The sequence below is a fragment of the Etheostoma spectabile genome, chromosome 14 (assembly GCF_008692095.1).
Source record: "Etheostoma spectabile isolate EspeVRDwgs_2016 chromosome 14, UIUC_Espe_1.0, whole genome shotgun sequence".
Classification (NCBI taxonomy): domain Eukaryota; kingdom Metazoa; phylum Chordata; class Actinopteri; order Perciformes; family Percidae; genus Etheostoma; species Etheostoma spectabile.
In genome coordinates, this window is record NC_045746.1 from 13,966,658 (window position 1) to 13,985,856 (window position 19,199).

Below are 19,199 nucleotides of genomic sequence, written 5' to 3' on the forward strand. Positions count from 1 at the left end.
AGACATTCAATGCAGTAATTACTGAGGTATTTGTAACAACTCATCAACTCTGAGGACCCCTAGGGGTCCCGGATCCCTGTTGAAAATCTCTGTTGTAGTCTATAAGTCCTTCTAAAAACAAGTGCATTTCCATTCCAGGACCTGCACCTCATTCTGGAGGAGCAGAAGAGCCGCATGGCCCAGCTGAGCCTGACCCTGGAACAGGAGCACCAGGCGTCGTCTCAGCTCTCCCAAAAGGCCGAGCAGGAACATCTCAGTCTCAACAGTCGCCTCCAGGAACTCCAGGTCCAGTTGGAGACGGAGCGAGCCAAGGCCCTGGAGATGAGCACTGCGCTGGAGAGGGAGCAGCAGCTGCGGACAGGTGTGTCCTCTGACAGTGGTCCATCTAGTGAGCGGCGGGTCGAGGAAGATAGGACGGGGCTCAACGAGGGAGAGAGTCTGCTGGAAAGACTGCAGAGGGAGCTGGATGACAAACATGCACAGGCAAGTTGTTTTCCACCAAGTTAGGTCCAACTGGACACAAGATGGGCATTGCATCATTGTCAAAATGTCTTGGATTACAATATTTGTAAAATTAAAATCATTTTCTTATTTTAAGTCTGAATTTGTCCTCATTGTCCTTCTCCAGGTGGTGCGTCTCCTCAGTCAAGTGGAGGCCCAGAAGCTCGAGGTGGTACGAAAAGAGGAGGAGCTGACTTTGGGGAGTCAGAGGTCAAGACGGGACCAGGAGGCGCTGCTGGAAGCCCGGGCCCAGCTGGAGAGCCTGGAAGCACGAATATCTGAGGACAAGGAGCAGCTACAGAGAGAGATGGAGAAGAGGAAGAGTGTAGAAGAGGAGAATGAGAGGCTGGAGGAGAGGTTGAATCAGTTAGGACAGCAGAGAGGAGGAAGAGAGGGGAGCGGACCTCAGCAGGCTGATGGCCACAATGTGAGTATCAACTAGTCACACACTTTTTTAATAGTGCTTTCATTCAGACAGTCTTTTGTTAGTTTAAATCTGTGTTGTTATTTTTTCCTCAGCAGGCTGTCTGGCACAGCAAGTCAACCGACCGCACCAAAGACTGGGTGTTCCGGCAGAAGGGTGAAAATAGTCAGACAGCGAGCTCCGCTGCGTCCCCTAACCTAACAGGTCACACCAGCGGACCACACCATGGTCCTTGGCGCACAGTCGACAAGATCCTGGGCACACTCCACCTCGTTTCCTCCAAGATCCGCGTCATGGCGAACAAGACTACTGGCAGGTAATTAAAGCAGCTATAATCAGTGTTTTCATCTTAACAAGTGTATTGTGATATGCAGGACTTTTCTAATTTAGCCTTATGGAAATGAACTGGACATTTGTACATATGTGTGCAGGTTGACTGCAGAGGTCGACAGTGAAGAGTTATCCTGGGTGCAGTCCAATGTTGATGAGGTCATTACTATGCTGCAGCAATCCCCAGGTCTACCCTCCGTCCCTGAGGTCAGAAACTGTTTTGTCTTTTGGGATGGTTTCACTTCTACTTTGAACATTTGTGGATTTTGTACAGTTAAGTTTTTTTTAATGAAAGAAAATAAGGAAGACTTAAATTGAGGAACTGTTACCTCACCTACTCATGCACAAATTTTGGGCAAAAGTAGAATTCTCACATGCTGATGAGCTCAAATCACTTGTTTGTTTATTTTTCCAAGCGTCTGTTATCTGTTAAGCTCCTGACTGGACCACATATGGTTGTGACGGCTTGTGTGTTTCCCGCAGAGTGTTTCCCTGCTGGCTGGAGGCTCCTCCAGCTCCTCCAACTCCCTGACGGAGCGACTGCTGAGGCAGAACGCCGAGCTGACCGGTTTTGTCAGCCGGTTGACCGAAGAGAAGAATGATCTGAGGAACCACACGCTCCGCTTGGAAGAAGAGCTCCGACGCTACCGGCAGGCTGGACTGGGATCAGGTGACAGTGTGAGTACATGACAGTAAATACTACTGATAGATATGACTGAACTTATTATTATAAATATTACAACACTTTCCTATGACTTGAAAGAACTGCAACATGAATTAAGATACTAGAGGGGCCTCATATGTGAAAAGATGTTTTCAGCTTTTCATCTCTTGTCATTCCATTTAAAAGACTTTAGACTAAATACCATTATTTGATTTTGTCCAGCAGTTCAGCAGCAGGAGAGGAGTGTCGAAGGCGGACTCTGGGGTTATGATGCTTTCCCAGGAGCGCGAGGCTTGGACGAGAGAGAAGGTCCGCCTGGAGAAGGCTTTACTTCTGGCCCAGGCCCAAGTGGCCCGACTTCGTGGGGAGATCAAGACCGACGCACTGCGAGAGATGACTGGACCTGAGGCTGACAATGCTGCACTGAAGGTTCGCTAGAAACAACTAATATATCCCTGCAATGAAGGACTTTAGAGTTAGTTGCTTGTAGTAACTCCAAGCCAGAATGCTCTGTACAATCGTATCATTTTACTCCTTTCCTTTTCCTCCAGAGGATGTATGGAAAGTACTTGAGATCAGAAAGCTTCCGCAAAGCACTCATCTACCAGAAGAAGTATCTGCTGTTACTGTTGGGTGGCTTCCAGGAGTGTGAGGAAGCCACGCTGTTGCTGCTGTCCAGGATGGGCGGCCGGCCCTCGCTCCCCAGCCTGGAGTCCCTCAGCCAGCGCCGCCGGGGACTGATGCGCTTCCGCTCGGCTGTCCGAGTCTCTATCGCCCTCTCCAGGTAGGCAGCCAGAACTCTGTGTTGGAGTGTTCATTTTGGCCATTGCTATCCACAACGTCATCATGTTAATAACAGATGTATAGGGAGTCGAAGAGATTACAACTTTGATTTTATAAAAGTAAAAACCTACAAATTTTCTGCTCAGAATGCGTTTCCTAGTGAAGCGATGGCACAAGGCAACGGGGATAAGCTCCACATCCTCCTGCAGCATCAACAAGAACGGCGCAGGACAGATATTAGGTAACCAAAACATATCATGTTCTTTGGTTTCTACACGTTGGGGAGAATCATTTAGAAGCAATGCTCACTACGTTTTTATTCCGCTCTCTCAGATACAGAGGTGAGAGACTCACCGTATCTTCACCCGGGCAGCGTGGAGATGTACAGAGAAAGAGGAAGTGGAGGAGTCTCCAGCGGCAGGGGCCGAAGTGGACGTGAATCCCCCAGATCGGCTGTCTCCTCACACCACAGGTGCAACATCTAATGGGGCTGCAACTAACAATTACTGTTCTTATAAATTCATCTCACAATAATTTCCATAAATCAATCTAGACTATTTTATAAAATGCCAAAATAGTAAAAAAAAATAAAAAATTAAAAGCAAACACTAAGTTAACATGTATTTAATGTTTTTACAAAACCTTAAATTGAAGGCTAATCCACATTAGGCATGGGCCGATAGCTGTATCTGACGGCATGATAACCTTCAGCAAAAATATCACGTTTTCACAGTATTGCAGTTACAGCTTAAATGTATTCCGCAAGAAATGTTGACAGTGGGCCGACTACTTGGTGCACATCCCAATAACACTGGCTAAGTATAAGTATACTGTATGTTTTTTTTAAATGTCTGGGTAAAAAATAACTTTTTATCCGTTTGACATAATGTATTTGAGTTTTAAACACACTGCACACTGGCAGGAAGCAGGATTTCTAAAATGCACTTTCTGTCCTTGAAGACTCCTAAGAAACAGCTATGGAATCAAATTTGAAGGTATCTACATAAGAGTGACATGACACTGTTGTGACACATGAACCCTAACCATAACCATAACTTCGCTTGACAAAACCGAATGACACTTACAGAAGAAGCGTTATGTCATAAACGTTTTCTGACCCGTTTATGACAGTGTCATGTCACTCTTATGTAGATACCTTCAAGTAAAGTGTAGCCACAGCTATTACTGCAGGAACGGTGTGATGGAAAATTGTGGTGGGTTTGAAACCGTGACTTTTTGAAACCGTGGTATACTTTGAAACAGGTAGCTGGCCCATGCCTAATCCAAAAATTCAGACTTGTTTAAAGTGACATATTATGTCAGTTTTGTTAGTAAAAGCTTGTTGTCTGTACTGTATAGGCTTCACATGGCTGGAGACCACGGAGCGCTCACCTGTTCCCACCTGCAGAGCTACGACCCCGACCGAGCGCTCACTGACTACATCTCCAGACTGGAGGCGCTGCAGAGGAGGCTGGGGAGTGTGACATCAGGTAGCCTTGTAGCATATGTAACAGTTTAATACTAACAGGAGCACCATTGCCAATTTAAATGAAAAAAGGAGGAAAACAATGTTTGTTTGTTTTTTTTTTCCTCCTGGAAGAGTTTTACCACCATACTTAATTATTCTCGAGAAAGTTAACAAGAGTCACAACATTGTGCGTCAGTGAAGTTTCACAAAGGAAGCTGTGAATACCAAAGCAAAGGGTTGTTTCATTAACACAATTAACACAAACCTTATCTCACACAGACACACACACACACACACACACACACACACACAAACACAAACACATTGTTAGACATTGTGAAAGAATGTGTAGACTGTCCCTAAATTACTGTGCGTGGGACTGAAATTGCAATTTGAAAAGGATTTGCATAAAATTGTACTTTTATCATCCCAGTATTTCTAGTTGTTGTGGTTTTTAACTCTGTGAACTCATTTCTCTGCAGGTGCTTCTTCATATACTCAACTGCACTTTGGCTTGAGAAGATAAGACGCTGTCAAGTTACTTTAGCTTGAGAAAACTCAGTTGCCTTTTTCTCATGCTGAGCGCTATCTTTCTGGTGTGGACTGTATCTTTCCATGTGGACCAAAACACATTTTTTTACTAGTGTACAACATGTTATATTCAGGCTTTTTGTCGCCCGCACTTGAAAAACAGCTGTTTGTAAATGAATCTGCCTCTTTGTTGTGGATGAGCTACAATCATGTATATTTGTCTAATGCTAATTTAAGACCTTGTGATTATTAATTTATATGTTTGTGTTGTATGGGCGGAGCGTTAGGTAGAGAATGTTTGGGTTTATTGTTAAGGAGGCTGCTACTGGATATTCTACACTACACTGTGTTTTGCTTAGGCCAGACTACAGAGGACATTTGTAGAGAACGTATTTTTGTAAAGCGTAGAAGCTTTGAAATTTCTGGGTATTTTGTCAAAAACTGAAATAAAGAGGACTACATTATTTGAAAGATTTGAGTATTTGTCATTTCTTGTTTATCCACTGACTAAAAGATGATGAGGGTTGCTGTGCCGAAACATAGTTAGTAATACATTTGGCATTAAGTGTTGATAATGGGTGGGAGCTGATTTTTAAAAGTTTCTTTATTGAAAGAAGGAATTGAACTTTTTTCATAAACAAAAAAAAAAGTTGCAAAAAACACAAAATAAACCAACATATGTCATGATAAGCACAATATTGTCTGCAAGGAGAAGACATTTAACAGTTTGATTCAAGTCGTACAAGATGAACAACAACACAGGTTGCGCTGGAACACATTGTATCTTGCTGTTCACACTAAAGAGTCAGTGCTTGGTAACTCAACAAAAGGTCCTAATTAGTTCAGGTCACATAAAAACACTGGATTCAAAGTTAAGGCGACAGGAATAAAGTTTATATCCTCAAATGTGGTGCAGTGTGGATTGCTGCAATTTGCTACCCTGTAAATCCAGAGTTCTTGCGAGAGCACAATTTTAATTTGCTCAGCAAGTTACTCTGGCATCGAGTAATGCCTTTCCTTTTGGATTTGGGTTTGGATTTCCAGGCTAGCAATTTGCTGCCATGACCTTATTCAATTTGTTTTACGATTATTTCCTTTGGAAATTTTAAAGGAAATCAATCAGTGACCGTGTGACACAAGGGGCTCACAGCTGTCTACAGTGAGTGCTGTTTGCTGTTTTTGTGTGTTTAATGGAATAAAGTAATACAATTTCACTAAGAATATTGTTGTTTTTTGGCCATCGGTGTAAATGTAGAGAAGTCATGTCTTGTGAAGCACGAATGATGAAGGTCACTGGATGCATGCTGAGAAAACCATAAACCAGCCAAGTCTGAAATATGGACTAAACTAAGACTCTGCTTGGTTTTACAGTTATAAAAACCACTAAATAAAACATTCACTTAACAGATGTTTCTCCATCAAGGCACTGTGTTACTGAACATTTCTATTTCTTTTAAGAATTCACATTTTGAATATTAGCATCTGTTTTCAACTCAGAGTCATTCAGTCAGTGTAATCATCTCTGGAAATGCAAGATTCAAAAATGTATGTATTACTGTTGACATTCAGGGGGGAAAGGGGCTAAAACAAGCACAAACTAAATGATTGGACATTCAGGCCGAGCAAAGTGCGTTCATCTAAATGTACCGAAATTTAAGTCCCCGGAAGTTACAGCTTCCCTTCAAACCCTCAGGTTGTTGGACAGTTTCTTTGTGTCTTTGCTCCCTGCCTCTCACTGTTTTCCTTCTGTCTCTCACTGTTTTCTCCTCTTGTATCTGATGACGGGGTTGTGAGGGGTGTGAATCATTGTGGTGTAGTTGATTGTGGGGAAATATCCGTCCACCAGGTCAAAGTCGTACATTCGCAGTAAAGTGGACCAGATGGTTTTGATCTGGACGTAGGCAAAGTTCTCCCCGATGCAGCGATGACGGCCTGAAGAGTAGAAAACAGAGGTACAGTTTTGAGTTCTTTTGAGTGCATTTGTACATCATTTAAACTCTAGCGTGCTCACTTTTAAATCTACAGCTAAGATTTAAAATAAGTAGACAGCAAATATCCCAATGCATGTTAACACTTTTTGTTTTGTTAATTCAGATACGTAGTGACCGTGTTAATTATTAACAAATAAAACTACTCCCATGAACGATTTAATCACAGATCTTTCTTACCGGCTCCAAACGGCACGTAGGCAAACTTCTCCCCTGCAGCGGGGTTGTCGTTGAGGTAGCGGTCAGGGTTGAACTCCATCCTCTCGGCCCACGTGTCCTGCAGACGCTGGTTGACAGTCGGGGAGACGCAGACCTGGTGGCCCACAGGGATGGTGTATCCTGCTGCAGTCTGAGAGAATAAGGGAGTGAAAAAAAACTTCAGTGCTGAGAAATGGAGTATTGAAGTAAAAAGGGGAAACTATTTTACTGATGAGGTCAAATACTAAAAGCAAAACCAAAAGGGCCAGAAAGGAGCAACTTCTAGAATATGACTGCATGTGACTGGAACGAATGTAGTTGACCAGCCAGGTGTTCTTACCTGAGGAGAGCGAGCCATCCTCATCATGGTCATGATGGGCGGGCGGAGACGCAGGGTCTCCTTCAAACAGCGCTCCAACAAGCTGAGATCTTTCAGCTGAGGATGACACCAGGCCACTATTAAGATTAACCTTCTTTGTTTCCTCTAAGCTCTTCAAAACAGCCAAGATTAACTGTTAGTTACACCAACAGTAGAAAAAAATTGGAGCATATGAAAATCTCAGGAGTAGCATCTTTATCTCCTCCCTTTTCTCCTCATGGATTGGTCAAAATGAATAAAGTCTGTTCCTATGCACAATCTGTGGGTTTTGGTGCATTTCTTTTAGAAAAATATGACCTGCATGCATGATTGCAGTGTTATTATTAACAATAAGTGTAACTGCAGTAGCCTGTAAACTGTCTTGATTAGGATTACAATACACATTTACAGTAAATGTTTATCTCCAATAAATGACTACAAGCAGTACTTCTAGTGTAGGTCACTCAGTAGAGACAATCATATGGGAAAACTCAGAGGTGGAAATAAGATGCAAAACTTATTTAATTATAAGTTAAGTGTTAATGAAGAGACAAAAGTTTGGAACAGGGATGTTAAACTTTTTTTTAAAGTTACTGTAGGATGTTTAAATACCATTTTGGAAATATTGATCATTTTGTATGTTATTATAATTTGGGTACAATCAACCCTACCTGTTCAAAGTCGAGCGACGGCAGGTCTTCTCCACATGCAGCCCTCTGCTCGGCGTAGCAGCGGTCCTGCAGAGCTCTGTCTCTGGCCAGGAAGAAACCCATCCAGGCGCTGGTGGTGGAGGACGTGTGCTGACCCGCCAGCAGGAGACCAATCAGCATCCCCGCGATCTCGTTATCGTTCAGGGCTCGTCCATCTCTAAGGGGAAACAGAGTCCAGAGTTGTTGTGTGTTTAAGGGGCAATAATCAAAATTTCAATATTTTAGCGGATAGCTTTCAATATACACCTACTCAGGCTTTTTGGTGATTTTCTCTGATGGTAATTTTAGCAAAAGACTCTTAACACTAGCATTATGCTTTTTTCTAGTTCTGACACTATAAACTGTGTCCTTCCTTACATCATTCCTCTACATCTAAATGTGGTTTAAGTCTCTTAGAGTGATTAGCTCTGTTACCTCTTGCTTATAGATTTAAATTAAGTATTAAATTAAGTAAAATGACTGGTCATGGTGTGAGGTACATTGACTAGTACAATTTTCAAATGAGAACCCTGTGATTTAGAGGTGTTTTTTTTTAGTTCATTTAAGGATCACAAGATCCTCTAACATTTGAGAAACTCCTACTATCGTGTATCTTACCAAAGAGTCACGGTGGTCAAAATATAAATATAAATCTTTTATTTTAAAAAGTTTTTGGAGACAATCGATTAGATGTCTGAATGTCTCTAATGATCCATTTAAATGTAATCCAGTATGTTGTGTTTATGAATTCACTCATAAAGCGTTGTCCAGTCAACAATGAACTTGTGTTCGACTTTATTAAACAAGCCACATCATGTGCGTCTTACATCCGCCTTTTTTACCTCGCTAGCTCTAAATCTTCTCATATAGTTTACCTTGTATCTGTAAACCAGTATGTCCATCTAGTGGCCATACCAGGAACTATCATTGAATGCATTCTGCATATCAACACACAGTAGCAGGAGCTTACATTTGACATTTTTGTCCTCGGACACCAAAGCTTTCTTACTTGTACGTGGCATCGATGAGCGTCTGCAGGATGTCGTCCACTTTCTCTCCAGATTGTCTGCGCTTCTGAATCACTTTGAAGAAGATGTTCTTGATCTCTGTGTGAGCTCTGTCCCTTTTCCTAACAAAGAAATGCAGTTATATTATACTAGGACAGTTTATACATTGCCATATATACGTAGGTAAAGAGCCCAATCAGGTGGGACTGGTAAACATACATCTGAAAAATATTTTTCTATGTCTGGATGTGTTTTTCATCTTTGAATTACTGTTCCATTGTGTTTTTTGGACTTCTCTTGTCAATATGCAATATGCTAACGCTCAAGTTTTTTTTCTCAGGAATGTCTTTCTGTCTACAGACGTGTGTGTCCTGAGCTCCTCTAGCAGTCCTACCTGAAGCTGGGCAGGGGCAGCCAGCCGGGCAGGAGCCAGGCAGCATGGCTGAATCCTCCGTCCAGGTCGGCATAGAGCTGGGCCACTCGCTCATTCAGCATGCTGCGGATCTCCTTCCCATGTAGGCAGCTGCTGGCCGTCAGGATGATCAGCTCAGACAGAGCCTCAAACAGGTCTGACAGGCAAAAAGTAAATTCAGTGAGAACCAAAACTGGCAACAATCCAGAGCATTCAGACAGATAAACAATCACTTATCATTTCACAGATATTTTGTAATCAATAGAATAGTGATTTCCTATCGTTACTCAATCCTTTTTTATGGGTTATCCATTTAAGTTGGAGTCTGTTTTGGAGTCAATAAAAGGCTGCACAATTGTTAAGTGACTAACTTTACAAACTCCACAAAACTTTATAGTTTTGGTAAAGGTTGAAGTGATAAAAAACAAGCTGGAAAGAGTCTCATTAAAAGTGGATTATGTCACTTGTCAATTTTGTAATATTCATGATTTAATCAAGTTATTTATGAAGGATCTTACTTCTCTCCCCGCTGTCTCCCCATCTCTGAAAATACTCAATGGTCTCTGCCTCGATGATTTTCACGTGTTGCCTAAAATGAGCGATGTTCAGTCCGGTCTTTAACATCTTCTTTTGTTCCAAAAAGATCTGCAAATACATTAAAGAAAGAATGTATTATGGTTACAATGCACAGTGATTCATTTATAGCATTTATTAACTTTCGCTGGTTTGACTCTTTCTTCCTGACTTGTTAATACACATGATTTCACCATTAAGGTGGACTCACAGGGTTCGGCACGTCATAGGCTACTCCTTTGCCAAACACTGGCGTGGTCAGTCTGGAGTAGACGTCCTCGGCATTCAGGTCCTCATTCTTGCTGTTGAACATCAGCGTGGCGGCTTCGCTGCCCAGCAGGTAGGTGAATGTACTGCCCACCATGGTGAAACTGAACACGGGGCCGTACTGTGGGTGGGCAGCGGAGACGGGGGGGAGGGGGGTTAATCACAACTTGGGAGTCAGGACAAAATTAATCTGAGGGGTTGCAAGACAATGTATCAAATTTCTCTAATATTTTTACATATTTTCACGTGAATTCCTGGATATTTTAGGCACTTTAGGCCTCTAAGACCTAATCATATTACATTTTATTTTAAGTGCTGATCATAAACCATGTAAATACAACCGGTGTCACAAGTAGACACTGTATAGTTTTTTTTAGGCATCACAAGCCACAAGTGTGTGAGAGGTAAAATAAGATGGAGACAAGAATTATTTTCTTTGCATTTGCAAACTGCAAGATGGGGCTGCAACTCACAATTATTTTCATTTCCAATTTACCTGTGTTTTATCTATAGTAGTTGATGAATCATTTGGTTTGGTTTTGGGTCATTGGTTGTAACATTGTCAATGGTATTTTTATTAAATATTATAAAAGAGTACGAACACATGCAAATATTTACATTTGAAAAGCAGGGCCAGTGAATTAGTTTGCATTTTTGATTAAAGGTCTTGAACAATTGCTGTTTTACCAAAACAGTTGCAGACGAATCATTTCAGTTGTAGTCTAATACTTACTTTTTCATAAGCATTTTCAAGAAATTCAATGGGGCTTTTCCCAAATGCAATGGCATGACCCAGGAAGGGGATGCTGGAGGGTATGTAAGGTGGGTATTTCTGCAAAAAAGGAATATAACAACAATGGATAAATACAAACTGACAGACGAATTTCAACCACCATTTATATAGAAAAAAAAAAAGTATGTTTGGGTAACTTACCAGATCACTGTCAGAGGACTGTTTGAGCAGCACTTTAGACATATACCCCAGAGTAAGAGTGATGACAGAAGCTGCCAGCACCACGGAGGTCAGGTTGTCGCTCATTTTCCCAACAGTGTCCCCGAGCAGTTTACTGCTCAATTCATACAAGTGAATAGACATTATAGCTTCCTCCGCTGGATCAAGCCTTTCAAAATAACCGTCCCACAGACCGACTAAAGCCTGGAAGAAATTCGCTCTGCAGAAGGAAGATGAACGTCCACTTCTTCAAAGTTTCCACGGCTGATAGATGTCCAGTTCATCTGATCTAAGGCTCACGTAGGGGGGACGTTGGCAGTATCTCCCCAACGTCTTTACCTGTCAATAGTCGTCCTTCCCCCGCCTGACCAACGGAGGCTTTCTATTGGCTGATCAACACGTGTCTGTCAAGCGACCGCCGCTGTGATTGGCTGCCGGTACCTGAACCCATGTCTTGCTATATGATGTCACGCAGTACGAACGTGATCTGCGCCATCAATTGTACGATTTTTTAAAACGTTTAATACCAAACTCGCCATACTTGTCTTTAAACGTTTCCCTTTGCCTTAAAACACGTCATAGCGTGCGGTTAAAAGTTTTCACTGTTTTTCGTTGTCCCAGAGAGGTATTGAAATATAATATGTACCAGACCATTTATTGGACAAAATTAGCCAGCATTTTGCCGTCAGTTGGCAGTGTATTTGAGGCTAATTACAAGGATGTACCAGCTAGCTTTAAATTAAAAGATTTAACCAATTAGCATTGTGGTTAATTAGAAAAGCAAAATGTACATGTATATCTTAACAAAAGCACGTTAAGTTAGATAAAGAAGGCTTTAGAATTTTTATTTTATGACATAGGCTGTACTTTACTTTGATATTAGGTAAGTTTTTAATTAGGTATATGTTTTCAATGTCCAAAAGTGTGCCAAACAACATAAGCATGTTCTATACTATATACAAAATACATGCAAACTATTATATTATGGCATTTGCTACAAGGTCATTAATGTTGTATTAATAGTACTATAGTATAAATTTTAGTACTCAAATATTTGCTACTTTAAATGACATTAAAAGACAAAGTATTCCTTTTAACATTAACCAGTTCCATAGTTTCATCATCTAAACATGATTTTCTGTTATCCTGAATGGTTTCAGTTTAAAGCCATTAGTGATTTTTAAATTGTATTGTGTAAGCAATCCACATCACTGCTTTGTGGAGCTTATTATTTAACTTCTATCAGTTTACAGCTATTTGCCTCAACAGGTAACGTTACAATTTTGGTTTGGTTCAAAGTTTTCAACACAAACTCCAAACACATCCTTATGCATCCATCAATCAGTTTATTAAAACAACATTAAATAAACATATTTACATGCACTCAAAATATTCAACTCATCAAAATACACAATGTGAGGTTGTAAAAGATATCTGTAAGCATAACATACAAAATGAGGCCCTTGTGGAGCGGACGGCTTTGCTCATTATCCAGAGTTATTGCAGTCAAGGGAGAGTCAGTGAGAAGAACCTGCACTGGGATCTATGGCAGCTGGGGTTTCTTTAAAAGGTTTTCAGCCGTAAGCATATTTGTCCGTTACACTTTTATCATTTGGTGTTATTTGTCCACTCAGCTTCATCAAAAGCTTCACAATAAGGCCAGCCTATAAGGAAATAATGAACATAAGAGAGACAGTGTTTATGTTTGAACTTCTTTTCAATGTGAACATTTTAAATTGAGTCATCCTTGAGAAGGGACTTTAAAAATATTCAACATAATAAATGCACTCTGGGTTGTTCATAGTCATGATTTGTATTCATATTTTCTGGAACGTCCTGGAGTAGTTACCTGTTTTGTGTGCACAATGAAGTTCATTTTATTGTCACCACTGTGTATCTGGAAGTACTGGTCAGCGTGTCCAAGCTGCCACATGAATGTGCTGTACTCTAAGCTGATGAGAAGGACCTGGGAGGGCAGAGGTTTAACAAATGATCATACTGAGAAGCACGCACAAAAACTTGACATCAAACCAAATGTTCAATTAAATACACAAAGAAGAAAAAATATATTTTAAATATATAGAACCACGTTTTGGGGTTTAAATTGTTCAAGTTGAGGACAATAGTCATTAACAGAGATATTACACCCCAAAATGAAATTTCAGTTATTAACAACTCACCCATATGTAATCTCAGCTTTCTTACAGACTATTGTTATTACTATTAAACGTAAACCTTTGACATCCAGCTTTTCTTTTTCCCCTTTACTCAGCCTTTAAGTTGGAAAAATCCTCTTATTTTACACAGAATGACATTATCATATACATTCATTATCAGCTTATCTCAAGTTTTCATTGAAGATATATGATGTTTAAATAAAGTTTAAATGAAATAATAATAAGAATGTTTAAATGAAGTCAAATATTCAGTCCAGTCAGCTTGTGCTGCAGATTTGCAGGTAACATTTGGAACGGTTGGTGTTTAAAAAATAGAATAAAAGAGGGCGATACCTTGGTCTCCATATTCATAAGGTGCAGCCCTTTTGTGTTGACCCCGACATAGACGCGGATAACTTTGTGGTTGCTGGCACTGGCCTTGGTGTAGACCTGGCCCGTGAAGAAGGCCGCTCCGTAGGTCGGGATGTCCCAGCAGTTCTGCAGAAAGAGTCGCTGCAGGTGGTGCATCTCTTTACTCACCCCCTCACTGTTGCTCAGGGCCTGTCAGAGAGGGAGAGAACAGCCTGTCAACAGCCAGCAGTGGGATTCCATTTAAAGATTAAAGCCCTATTCGCACAGGAATACTGTTACCAGAGGATCTCATTTGATTTAGAAATGACAACCGTGGTGGATTCGCAAAGGATTAGGATCACAGACAACCTCCACAACTATTACAAATTACTAAAGGTCCACAGGTAATACCAGTCCCCTGCGAATAGGGCTTAAGTGAAAACTTCAATCGTACTTTGTATTCATGCAGTATCCTGTTGGTCCAGTGGTACGCTTTGCTTTTCACCTTGGATATCGGAACAATTGATTTCAGGTTTTCCTCACTGTTACAAAACAAAACATACATTCTTCATACAAAAGACACAAGCAGAATAAATAAATACAATAAATAAAAGTTGGATTTGACATCCCAGACTAAAAAGTTAATGTGGGTAAAACTGTGTTTTACTTGAGGAACCCTTGCTTATGCTTCTTGCTCTCATAGCTGCCATAGATGATCTGCAGGAGGAGGCTGGCCAGTGTGATCAGCTTGCTGTCTGGAGCAGGAAAAAAGCCTTTCAGGAGGCAGTGACGGGCCTCGTCAAACAGAATGAGGATGGCCAGAGGATCCTCCACCTTGGAACAAAACAGTGAGTAGCAGAGTGATGACTAACACCTGACAGGTGTCGAGTAATCACCATCCCACATTCCAATAATAAACAAGCTGCTTCTTGTACTACAAGTGTGCTACCTTTTTCTCAACTTCAAGAGGCAGCCGGACGTCCCTACGGAGGAAAAGCTGAGGAGTTTCCCTTTGAGGATCCAGCACCGTCAGGTCAGTCACAATCTCTGTCCAGATCCGCAGGTGCTGCAGGGGCTTGTGGTACGGCTTCAGCTGCAGGTCTGACACACAAAATGCCCTCCAATGTTTCTACAATCTTCTATTTTTGCAATGATAACATCCTTCAAAAAAGGCTATTTGCACACATGAAGTTGAGAAATTTTGAGGTTAAAGATACATAGATGTCTCCATATACTATTCAATCTTTTAGTATTATAGTCACTGAATCTAAAAGCAAAATATAACATTTGATTAAACTTTTCTGGTTTAAAAACAGTGTGACAACATGTGGCTCTCTCATGTGTCTTATGAGTGAACTCACGGAGGTTCTCAGAGCAGATCCAGATGGTGAAGTACTGCTGGGTATCCTGGGAAAGACGCATGCCTTCCATGATCTGCTGCACCGTTGTGTTGTTGCCGTGTTTAAGCTCCACAGAGCGATATGAGCCGTCCATACGGTAGATACGCACCTTCTCATACTGTGGAAAACACAAACACACATACATACCATAAACAAAACCAACTGAAGCAGTTAAGTCCTTTCTAATTAAATTATTCTGCAGTGGACCTTGGACTAATCTTGAGAATATAGCACCATCTAGTGACCAACTATGTATCTAAACTATGTTTAGATACAGTAAAAGTGAACTTCAATTTCAAGTAAACTTTATTTTCATCTTCTTATTACAAATACAGCAATTAGATTTGAGTCTGATGTGTGACTCACTGGTTTGCTGTTGGCTTGCTGGAGAAGCTTCACCGTCTCTTCCCATTCGTTCTGTTTGTTCTCCTCACACACCTGAAGAGGGGATCTCTTCTGCTGGTCTTCTATGTGCTGTTGGTGGAAAAGTCAATATCAGTGTTAACGGGTTATCGTCTTCCAGTATAACTGCCTTGTAAAATCATCCATTCCAGCTTTGGGGAAAAAAGAGGAAGCCAAATGTTGAGACAACCCCAACGTCACGTTTCGTACCCGGTCGATCTCGGGGTGCTGCAGCAGGAGTTGCACTATCTCTGCGTGGCCTCCTCTGGCTGCAAAGTGCAGAGGAGAGCTGAGCTGGCCATTCAGCAAGTTTGGATTACAGTTACCTTTCCCCAGTAACAGCTTGGTTGCTTCGACTTTACCGTGCCTGAATGAAACCAAACTTAACTTTACCACAACTACTCACAAACAAGACAAACCAAAATCCAAGAAAATAAGAGCTTTTGGACAAGCGTCAGGCTCACCAGCAGGCGTAGTGAATGGGAGCCCAGTGGTCACTGTCCAGCTGCTTGACAGATAAACCACTGTCCAGAAGCTTAGACAGCAGGTCTGTGTCTCCTTCACAGGCACTGCGGTGGAGGGGGAAGTCGTCCACCCACTGGCGCTCCCTGCAGAGAATTCTTTTTAATATCATTTTAAAAAGGCATTTCTTATTTTTGACAACAGGATAGTCAGGAAAAGGTTGCAAAGGCCATTGCCAAACCTTTGACACAAAGAAATGAGACACAAAGACGAGCAGAAGTGGACCGGAGATGACAGTAATAATTATGTGGTCCACGTAAGAATAACCCCTCACTTGTCTTCTGCCACACAGTTAGGACCATGTTGCCACTTCTCCCTGTTGGGGATCTGGATCTTGGAGTAATGGGGCGCTCCGAGCCCAAAGTACGGGTTGATGATAACTTTGTCCACCTGTACGTAAAAGGCCAGACGAGCAGGAGAGTAGGGAAGAAAGGTAGAGTAATTTAGGTCCCACTCAAAAGAGAATTACATTTTCCAAGTTTATATTATCAACAAAACATTTGAAATATTACTAACAAAATCCATTTCTATCTTTTAGACAACCAATCTCTACTGGTAAATTACATAAAATATGTCCATTTCTCATCCTTTTCATTTTTTTTGTACTAGAAAATAAAAAAATAAAAAATGGACTCACCCGGTTGGTGTACTGCAGATCGGAGCCGTAGAGCGGGTTGAGGATGCACATGTCTGCCTTCTCCAGTGACATCATCTTGCTTTTGATTTCCAGAGCAGTGTAGCCCATGTGCAGACCCTCTTCACTCAGTTTGCCCTCGCTGCTGTAGGCTGGGTTGCTCACGTTGGTCTTCACCCGCTCAACAGGTGCTGGTCTGAACAGAGCGTGGATGGCGTGAGGCACAGTGTGCTGCTCTGCTAGCCATCTATGGAGGTCAGAGAAGCAACGTTAAAGCTCGGTTTCTCCAAAGCCTCACCTGAGAAGTTTTTCCATATTATCCTCACTTGTCTAAAGCCAGAAGCATCTTGGAGGTGACTGAGCAGAAGTGAATGCTGGTCTCACTGCACACCCGCATGATGTCCTGAAAGCAGTAGAAGCTTGGACTCCCGGCAATGTACGCAGGCTTGCTGTTTTCTGTTCAGAGGGATTTATTAATATACAAAGCATAACATATACAAGTATGATAACTATTTGGTACAATAGCCAAAGCATCGCTTTAGTAAGACAGATTCTTTGTTTTTTTTGCTCACCTTTAACACTGACTGGCACAACAAAAAGTGAGGCCTCTTTTCCTTCATTGGCTCCGTCAAGGAGGAATTTCTTCAGATGCACCACACGCTTTCCTGAAACCCAAAAATGTTGCTTATCTCATTGGTTCCCAATCTTAGAGGTCAGCTCAAAGATGTGCAGCCTGTGACAAGGGGTCACGAGTAGACAATCCCTTCACTTTAAAGAGTCACAAGCCAGAAAGGTTTGTGAATGTCCCAAATGTCCCACACTCACCTATGAAGCCTTGGTTATTGGATATCGGTCTGATTGTTTCATCAACATAATCCAATATGGATTTGGATTTGTCTCCTGCTGCTTGGATCTTTGTTGTCAGGAGGACTTTCTTTCTTTTCTTCTCCTTCCCCTCTAGAGGCACCTCAATCAGCAGGATCTTTCCAGGAACCAAAAGAAACATGGAAACTGAGTTAGAAATACTAAACTGGAAACACTGGTTGAACACCTGTTTATACATCACTGCCTGTTGTTTCTATTCTGTTTCATTGTATGGCTTTAGAAAAATTATGTAATGGTAATTGTTGGTCATTGGGTCATAAATTTATAATATTGGTAATTCTTTTTTTTTTTGGGGGGGGGGCATTTGTAGGCCTTTATTTTGATAGGACAGCTAAAGACACGAAGGGGTGAGAGTGAGGGAATGACACGCAGCAAAGGGCCGCTGGCTGGAGCCAAACCTGCGACCGCCGCTTCGAGGAGCAAACCCCTACTTATGTGCGCCCGCTCTACCAATTGAGCTAACCCAGCCACATAAAATTGGTTAAGATTTATTTATTTGATTATGACACTGCACATTAATCAACATTTCTGTAAATGCGCCAGTGTTAGCCAGTCGGCTAATTTTCAACTGTAGTCTGTGAGGCTGAAGTGCTAACCACTGAGCCACCGTGCTGCCATGGTAGTTGGTAATTCAAGAAATGCTCCTTTTTGTCCGGTCCAACTACACATCTCAGAACACATCTTTATTTCTCTCAGAAGAAAGATTATCTTTCTCTTTGTCCCTTCCATTTTAGATTTCTTTTTTTTGTTTTTTTTATAATTGGCTTAGATGTTGAGGCTAGCAGGCGATCTGCTGCCAGGCTCAGCACATTACCTCATAGGCTTTGGCTTTGTACTCCTTTGAGCTCAGGCTGACTTGACTCTTTGGGCGAATGACTGCAACAAACACATCCTCGGGGCTGTCCTCGTTGCCCATGCTGCTGACTCTTTCTCAGTCCTGACAAAATGTTCTACACAAGGGCCAAATGCTGTGGAGATGCATCCCTGAAACAGAAGATCACAGGAGGAGGTAACAGTTTCACGACTGCCACCCAGCTGAAGATTAAATCTGGACAATTCTGACAAAACAAAACTCAAAATAACTTTACTCTTTTATTATGAAATACCAGAAATGTGGTGATCCTTTAGGAATGTTTTTTGGTGTTTTATACACTATTTAGGCTAATGAAAATAAATTAGGATGTATAAATATAAATATGGTTAGTTTGCATCTAATCTGTATCGAATTTTAAAAATTGAATTGTCCCAAGTCATATTTTAAGCAAAAAAGTCAAACATTCCCTAAGTCAGCTTCTCAAATGTGAGGATTTGCTGCATTTCTATGTCTTGATGTTATAGGTTACATTATAGACCGAAATATCAATTAATTGAGACAATAATTGATTAAAATACTAAGTGTTGACCAAAATGTCTCCTTTCCCTTAAAGGGTCAATCCACTTGTGGAAATTGCATTACTTACTGTAACTATATTGCAATTTTTAAGAACCAGAACAGACAACGTTTGAGGTACATGATTGTAATACATTACAATACAAATATATTATTTTAGTCAAAACACAACCGTGTAACATTAATACTTGATATTGCAAAGTAAAGTCCTCTGTGATATGGTCACGACATCCCTCACATAGAGGCTCATAGCAACTTTTACTGTGCCTTATGAACGTGTCATAATGCATTTCGCTGGTATCTGCAACACAATA

General features: G+C 41.3%; 3 protein-coding genes across 3 annotated transcripts in view; 1 reads left to right on the forward strand and 2 right to left on the reverse strand.

The window, feature by feature from the left end:
• The window catches only part of akap9 (A kinase (PRKA) anchor protein 9), a 67,797-nt gene extending 62,251 nt beyond the window's left edge, over positions 1-5,546 (forward strand). The window contains exons 46-56 of the mRNA XM_032536073.1: positions 139-483; positions 629-928; positions 1,021-1,241; positions 1,357-1,462; positions 1,739-1,933; positions 2,145-2,348; positions 2,471-2,703; positions 2,849-2,943; positions 3,036-3,174; positions 4,062-4,192; positions 4,653-5,546. Of these exons, the coding sequence (XP_032391964.1) occupies positions 139-483; positions 629-928; positions 1,021-1,241; positions 1,357-1,462; positions 1,739-1,933; positions 2,145-2,348; positions 2,471-2,703; positions 2,849-2,943; positions 3,036-3,174; positions 4,062-4,192; positions 4,653-4,696 (2,013 nt within the window). The 3' untranslated portion in view covers positions 4,697-5,546. The remainder of the gene's footprint in view (positions 1-138; positions 484-628; positions 929-1,020; positions 1,242-1,356; positions 1,463-1,738; positions 1,934-2,144; positions 2,349-2,470; positions 2,704-2,848; positions 2,944-3,035; positions 3,175-4,061; positions 4,193-4,652) is intronic.
• A 391-nt stretch (positions 5,547-5,937) lies between these two features.
• On the reverse strand, positions 5,938-11,513 carry cyp51 (cytochrome P450, family 51). Its single transcript, XM_032535510.1, has 10 exons — positions 11,128-11,513; positions 10,927-11,025; positions 10,138-10,314; positions 9,872-9,998; positions 9,336-9,510; positions 8,944-9,063; positions 7,917-8,112; positions 7,228-7,323; positions 6,870-7,038; positions 5,938-6,633 (listed from the first exon to the last, which is right to left on the reverse strand). Exons 1-10 carry the CDS (start codon positions 11,287-11,289, stop codon positions 6,455-6,457), a joined length of 1,500 nt encoding a protein of 499 aa, XP_032391401.1. The 5' UTR covers positions 11,290-11,513; the 3' UTR covers positions 5,938-6,454.
• A 963-nt stretch (positions 11,514-12,476) lies between these two features.
• The window catches only part of krit1 (KRIT1 ankyrin repeat containing), a 7,303-nt gene continuing 580 nt past the window's right edge, over positions 12,477-19,199 (reverse strand). The window contains exons 2-17 of the mRNA XM_032535477.1: positions 18,310-18,479; positions 17,436-17,592; positions 17,183-17,275; positions 16,937-17,066; positions 16,614-16,857; positions 16,251-16,366; positions 15,919-16,062; positions 15,665-15,821; positions 15,419-15,526; positions 15,014-15,170; positions 14,602-14,753; positions 14,320-14,486; positions 14,107-14,194; positions 13,656-13,862; positions 12,995-13,111; positions 12,477-12,809 (exon numbers count right to left, since the gene is read on the reverse strand). Coding sequence (XP_032391368.1) covers positions 12,720-12,809; positions 12,995-13,111; positions 13,656-13,862; positions 14,107-14,194; positions 14,320-14,486; positions 14,602-14,753; positions 15,014-15,170; positions 15,419-15,526; positions 15,665-15,821; positions 15,919-16,062; positions 16,251-16,366; positions 16,614-16,857; positions 16,937-17,066; positions 17,183-17,275; positions 17,436-17,592; positions 18,310-18,411 — 2,229 coding nt within the window. The 5' untranslated portion in view covers positions 18,412-18,479 and the 3' untranslated portion in view covers positions 12,477-12,719. The remainder of the gene's footprint in view (positions 12,810-12,994; positions 13,112-13,655; positions 13,863-14,106; positions 14,195-14,319; positions 14,487-14,601; positions 14,754-15,013; positions 15,171-15,418; positions 15,527-15,664; positions 15,822-15,918; positions 16,063-16,250; positions 16,367-16,613; positions 16,858-16,936; positions 17,067-17,182; positions 17,276-17,435; positions 17,593-18,309; positions 18,480-19,199) is intronic.

Coding starts and splice junctions, on each gene's coding strand:
- cyp51 (XM_032535510.1), bottom strand. CDS start 11,289: ATGTCTATTCACTTGTATGAATTGAGCAGTAAACTGCTCGGGGACACT. Junction 10,315..10,926: donor TTGAAAATGCTTATGAAAAA/GTAAGTATTAGA, acceptor GCCCACCCACAG/TACGGCCCCGTGTTCAGTTT. Junction 9,999..10,137: donor CCTATGACGTGCCGAACCCT/GTGAGTCCACCT, acceptor ATGTATTTGCAG/ATCTTTTTGGAACAAAAGAA.